At 37.0% G+C, this 6,000-nt stretch overlaps 1 protein-coding gene across 2 annotated transcripts in view; it reads left to right on the forward strand.

Annotated features, from left to right (window-relative positions):
• Positions 1-5,509, forward strand: part of LOC131168819 (DNA-directed RNA polymerases II, IV and V subunit 3) — a 33,501-nt gene extending 27,992 nt beyond the window's left edge. For both annotated transcript variants that reach the window (XM_058134859.1, XM_058134858.1), the window contains exon 3: positions 4,897-5,509. In XM_058134859.1, the coding sequence (XP_057990842.1) occupies positions 4,897-5,169 (273 nt within the window). In that variant the 3' untranslated portion in view covers positions 5,170-5,509. The remainder of the gene's footprint in view (positions 1-4,896) is intronic.
• Positions 5,510-6,000: the final 491 nt, after the last annotated feature.

Below are 6,000 nucleotides of genomic sequence, written 5' to 3' on the forward strand. Positions count from 1 at the left end.
ATAATTATATTTTATATGGCCAGGCTCATGGCAATAATAACTAATGACTCCTCTTGACTTCTGATTAGAATTAGCCTCCCCATTACGCTAATTACCTCTGTTGTCTGTAATTCCTCTTCTACTTCCTCTTCTATTACCCTGTTGTCCATTTGGATTACGGCTAATAAGAGCACTACTGGCAGGCTGTGAAGGTTGAGTACTCCCTGTACGAAGGACCCTTGTGAACATTTCATGTAAAGAGGAAATCTCAGAACTTGAGCGAATCTGAGATTTAGCAGTCTCATACTCTGAAGGAAGGCCTACAAAAAAACTCATAACAGCCAGTTGCTCCTGTTGGGCCTGCTGAACTTTCACATCAGAACTAAAAGGCAACAATACATTAAGTTCCTCCTATACCCGTTTAAAATTCATAAAATAAGCCGTGAGAGATTTATCCTCTTTCTCAGCACGGTAGAATCCTTACAAACATCATAAATAAGGGAGATATTCCCTTTCCCAGAATACAGAAAATCTAAGTAATCCATTAATTCCTTAACAAAATCACAGTGATTAATTAAACTAATTACCTCATTGTGAATCGAGTTCCGAAGCTGCAAAAACAACCAAGCATCCTCCCTTAGCCAAGTTTGTCGTGTATCATCAGTAAGTGGGTCTTTAGTGAGGTGATCATCCTTATCAGTGCTACACAAATATACCCTAACAGTCTTACTCCACTCCAGGTAATTCAAACCATTAAGTTTGTGTTCCGTGATCTTAGTCATCACCGGAATCACATCAGAAATAACATTCTTATTGTCTGCCATTTGTTGAGACAAAGAAAACTAACCGAAACGTTAATCCAAAGTTCTTACAGCCGCAAAATAACCCAAAATCATAAATCAAGCAAATATTGAAATAGGATCTGAGAGCCAAACCTCAGAAGTCCTTTAATGGCCTACTGGATTAGGCAACAGCACACAGTGGTGGAATGAGGGAGTTGAGGCGACGCCGGCGATGTTAATCGGAGTTGAAACGGCCTGCGGACGCTCCTCCATGCGCCGGCGAGTGAAGAAATGGCGAGAACCTGAGTTGGGCGCGTGAGCCTCACGTGCTTGGATTCCGGCGACTGGATTAGAGGGGACAGCCGGTCGGTGGGCAAGATCTCTCCTGACCTGAGTGGTGAGAACAAATAGTCACTTGTACTAATATGAGCCATTTGAACCCTTTGAGAAGACCAAGCTTGCCATCTTCATACTCTTTGCCAATATACTCTTGAATTAGCCTATGTAAATCCCTTGTCTTTGCCCTTGTGAGTGGGCCTTTGTATGCCTCAATAGAATTGGTGCCATGATAATCTTTTATGTTCTTGCTGAGATAAAAAGGAAGGGGAAGGTGGAAACCAATTATTAACTTGTGTGGATAAGCATTCTTAGATGGCATTTTTGACCTTTTAAATGTTATTGTTGAAGCCTTAGTGGGACGATGACCATATCGTTTCTGTTTATGCAATTTTTATGATGCATGACCCTTTAATTTTAGGGTGAATTACCCAAGGTTAGGATTTGCTGCTATTTGCTAGGTCATCCTTATATTTTAACACTTATATTAAAAAGTCTTTTAAGTTTTAATACCGTTTGTTAAATAGTCCGTCTAACTTTCAAGCATTTTGCCATTAATCAATCAATTTTAAGTTGGTCATAGGGAAGAGAAAAATTTTAAATGATAATTATACCCTCATCTTCATACCTCTCTCTTCCCTGCGTCTCTTTCTGACTTGCACACACTGTTCCATTTTACCCCAGTTGGTTTTCCTCATCGAAGCAATAGTAGTCTGGAGCAGCCACTCTAGCAATCACAACCAACTCAGGCACTCCTACTCTGAGACCAAACCAAGCATTGTGTGAGAGACCCTTTCTGGTTCTCTGAATTCTGCTTCTGGTTTTACCTAGAACCAGAGAATTATTCGCTAGACTTGTTGGTTGTATTCAAAAGAATGGCGCTTTTAAAGAAAGTGGAATGAGAAGAGGGGGAATGGGAGAGCAAATGGGGGTTATAGATGAAATTCCATGGTTCTGATTCTGTAATCTGTATCTTATTTTTTTGGGGCTGATAGGTTTTGGAGATTTTGGTGGGTTTTGTGTAAGATTGGATCTAAGGAAGATAGATGCACGTGTATTTGGTGGGGTGGAGAGTGTTTTTATTTTGGTTCATGCCTTGATGTGCTGGTTTGGATACTGGGATTACAGATTACCCATCATAGATAAATAAAAGCTTCCATTTTTATTAATATTATTTTCTGATTCAATTAAACATAAATAATTTTGTCAAAAGTTTTTCTCCCTCTCTCTAGCTTGGTCTGCTTCTTTGTCTAAACACTGGTGTTTCTGTTGTTTGTTATCTACTGTTTACTTTCTCCCTCTGCCCATAACTTGATGTTAGCTTTTTAAGTGGATTTATGTGTTTGTATGCTTACCCTTTAATTGGAATGCTTCAATGAGGAAAACCAAGCAGGGTGAAATGCTATTCATTGGTAAAATGCGGCAGTGTGTGCGAGTCACGGAGAGAGAGAGAGAGAGAGAGAGAGAGAGAGAGAGAGAGAGAGAGAGAGAGAGAGAGAGGAGGAGCATGAAGATGATTGTATAATTGTCATTAAAAAAAATTCTCTCTCCTGTGACCTTAAAATTGATTAACGGAAAAAAGTTTAAAATTTAGATGGAATTAAAACTCATGACTTATTAATGTAAATGTCAAAATAGAAAATACAGGGATGAACTAGCAAATAGTAGCAAACCCTGGGGAACTCAGGGTAATTCTTGTTCACCATTAATTTTATAAGCTCTTATGTCCTTCAGATATATAAAAATGAAAATGTAGAGTGTGTGGATGTTTGCCACCTTAAAATCTATTTTTCCTAATTGTTACCATTGTAGGTACGTATCCCACTTCCTTCCATATTAGGAGACTCAATTGAGAGCATACTTGAGGGCCGAGGAGTATTGTGGAAGAAAACATGTATAGATGTGCTAGAAGGATTTGTAGGTCCGTGAGTTTCTGTTGAGGGAAATAAAATATTGCTGTCAGTTAAAGCTTTTTATTTATTACTTAAGACTTAGGCTGGTCTTCTTTGCACTAGTCTGCCATCTTTTTGAAGATGTTTCTATCCTTGAAATTGAACCAGAATTATTTTTGTACTTAATTTGCTTATTACATCTCCTTTTGTATTTCTTGATATTATTGGAATCCTAGGCCTTGATACATTGATATAGTCATCATTGTGAATGGTTGATCAATCCTTGGTAATCTAATTTGGTAGAGAGAGAGGAAGCATCCATTTTTTGTACTTAATTTGCTTATTACATGTCTCCTTTTGTATTTTTTGATGTCAGTAGAAGCGTAGGCATTGATGCATTGATATAGTCATCAATGTGAATGGTTGATCAATCCTTGGTAATCTAATTTGGTAGAGAGAGAAAGAGGAAGTATCCATTTTGGGAAAACTAGACTAATTTGATTGGATTCTATCAATCAAGTGGCATTTTAATTCTAAAGCTAACTGCCAGTGGTAGTTTTTAGTTCCTGTTATGAATTTTATTTATTGTAGATATTTCTTTTTTTGTTTTAGTTCCTACTCAGGCTTTTTCATATTTGAAAAGGCTGGGATTTTCTGGTATTAGAAACACTGCTATGTAGTGTACCATTAAGCAAATGTTTTTTTGGCCATCTTTTGCTATCTTTTATTTCCTGTATTCTGGTTGGCTTTGGGTCCCAACATAAGAGAATCCTTTTTCGCACTCCCTCTTGGAAGTCTCCTTCTGGTTTTCCATCTCCTTTTCACCTCTTTCCCTACCTTCTTTATCCCTATTTCTCCTTCTTATCCTTCTCATTTTTCTTATTCTGTTATGCAATTGATTCCTTGAATTATCAGACTTTCATCCGACATTAGCTTGGCATCTGTATGATTCTTGACAGAACTGCTGTAGGATTAGAAGTATTGACTGTTGAGCCTATAGCATGCTGTGAACTGTTAGTGAGAAAATCGTGTGCAAATGCACAGAGTTGCCATGTGGGAAGTATGGCAATGATCAGACCAATTAGGGGCTCATTTACCATTAATGCAGCTATAATTTCCAATCGTCACTAAGAAATTATCATCTTCTTATTGTGTTTTCCTACATAAGCTTAGTCTAGATTTTTATACATGACATGATGCTATTCATTATCAGTTCATAATTTGATATTTAACTGCTTATGATGGAATGTGTTTACGTTTACAGGGTTTTGGTGAGGTGATTGTCGCAGACTAGCTTATCCTATGTTACATAAATATAGTGTGAATGTTTCTTATTGCTAGGTGAAAGGTTAACATGTGTCTGGAACATTTTGCACCCAACATGTCTTTTTGTTTCTGTGATTTCAGCTTAGGCTTGAATTTTGAGTCTCTGGGATTCCTGACAGATAGATATACCGTGTTGAACTCACATAGCCCGCTGTGAACCAAGTGAGTAAATTATCCCAAAAGCATGGGGGCCAACTTGCAACAGATTAAAAAAAAAAAAAAAGAAAAAATGGACTAGCGAGTAATTGAATTGCTATCCATTCTTGGCAGTTATTTTAATTCTTTCTTTTATCAATTGTATATATTTGATTGATGCCATGAACTTGTTGATTTCATTTCTTGAATGACAATTGAATTGTTTATGTTGTGGCATTGGTGGATTGGTGAACATGGTACATTTTTGTAAAATATGCTCAGCACTATTGTCATGAATGAATTTAAAATCTAGTAGGCTAGATGTCTAGGATATGTTATTTTCAGATCTTATGTTTATGGCATTTCTGGTTTTGTTTTTCTCCTGTTAGGCTGCTACTATCTGTCCTTTGAATTTATGTGCTTATTTTTTAGCAATTATTTTCTAGGTTGTAGTGGTTGATCCTGAAGCATACACATATGATGATGAAGTGATCAAGAAAGCAGAAGCTATGGGGAAGCCAGGGCTTGTTGATATACGTGCAAAGGAAGACAGTTTTATATTCACTGTTGAATCAACTGGTGCAATTAAAGCTTCTCAGTTGGTGCTCAATGCCATAGAAGTCCTAAAACAAAAGCTGGATGCTGTTCGCTTGTCAGAGGATACAGTGGAAGCTGATGATCAATTTGGTGAGCTAGGTGCTCATATGCGTGGAGGATGATCCAGTTTGCAAACAGAGTTATCGGTTGTTAGTTTGTCTTTCTTGGCCTCTAAGATAGTGATAACCATCCTTTTATTTTGTCAAACATAATGTATCCTGTGCTAATTGCATCTCTTTCATGCTAAGTAAATATGTGCTCTCTTAGATATTAACTTCTACATAGCGTATGGGCACCTTACTATTTATTTTTGTATACAAGAGAGTGCCATGATTATGATCCATAATCTTGGTGCTCAAACTTAGGATTTTTCTCGCCCTTCCCAACATTGTGAGCTAAGCCCAGATTGCATCTATTTTACCTCCTTGATATTATGTGTGCTATGCAAGTTGTTGGATGGCATTCCTAATGCGTTTTGGAGATTGCAAGAAAGCTGTATTTTTATGACCAAGTTTAGAAGACATACTGACATGCTAGTTGCTACCTTCTAGCATCTATAATTGATTTATATGGCATATTTTGTTTAACACATGAACATATGTGGGGAAATAACCTCTTGAACTTTCTTATAGGCCTCTTTTTCTTGCATGCTCTTTGTGATTTCTTCTTTGTACAGTTTTCTAATATGGCACTATTATTCTGCTGGCAATATTTTTCATCTTTTTCTGAGACAATAATGGGTTCTTACAGAATTTGTTTGTGATTAGTAAGGGAGATACAGTTGTAGTATTATTTAATGTTGGTATTTCTTGTTGCTTTGACTTTATGGACTTGGGCCACGCTGATTTATGTTGTTTATTATTATTTTGGCTTGGCATAAGCCTGTTCTAATGGTTATTCACTGACGAAGTGCATTTCTTTTATTTTTGGTTATTTAATGATAATTATGCATC

The sequence above is a fragment of the Hevea brasiliensis genome, chromosome 14 (assembly GCF_030052815.1).
Source record: "Hevea brasiliensis isolate MT/VB/25A 57/8 chromosome 14, ASM3005281v1, whole genome shotgun sequence".
In the NCBI taxonomy this organism is placed as follows: Eukaryota; Viridiplantae; Streptophyta; class Magnoliopsida; order Malpighiales; family Euphorbiaceae; genus Hevea; species Hevea brasiliensis.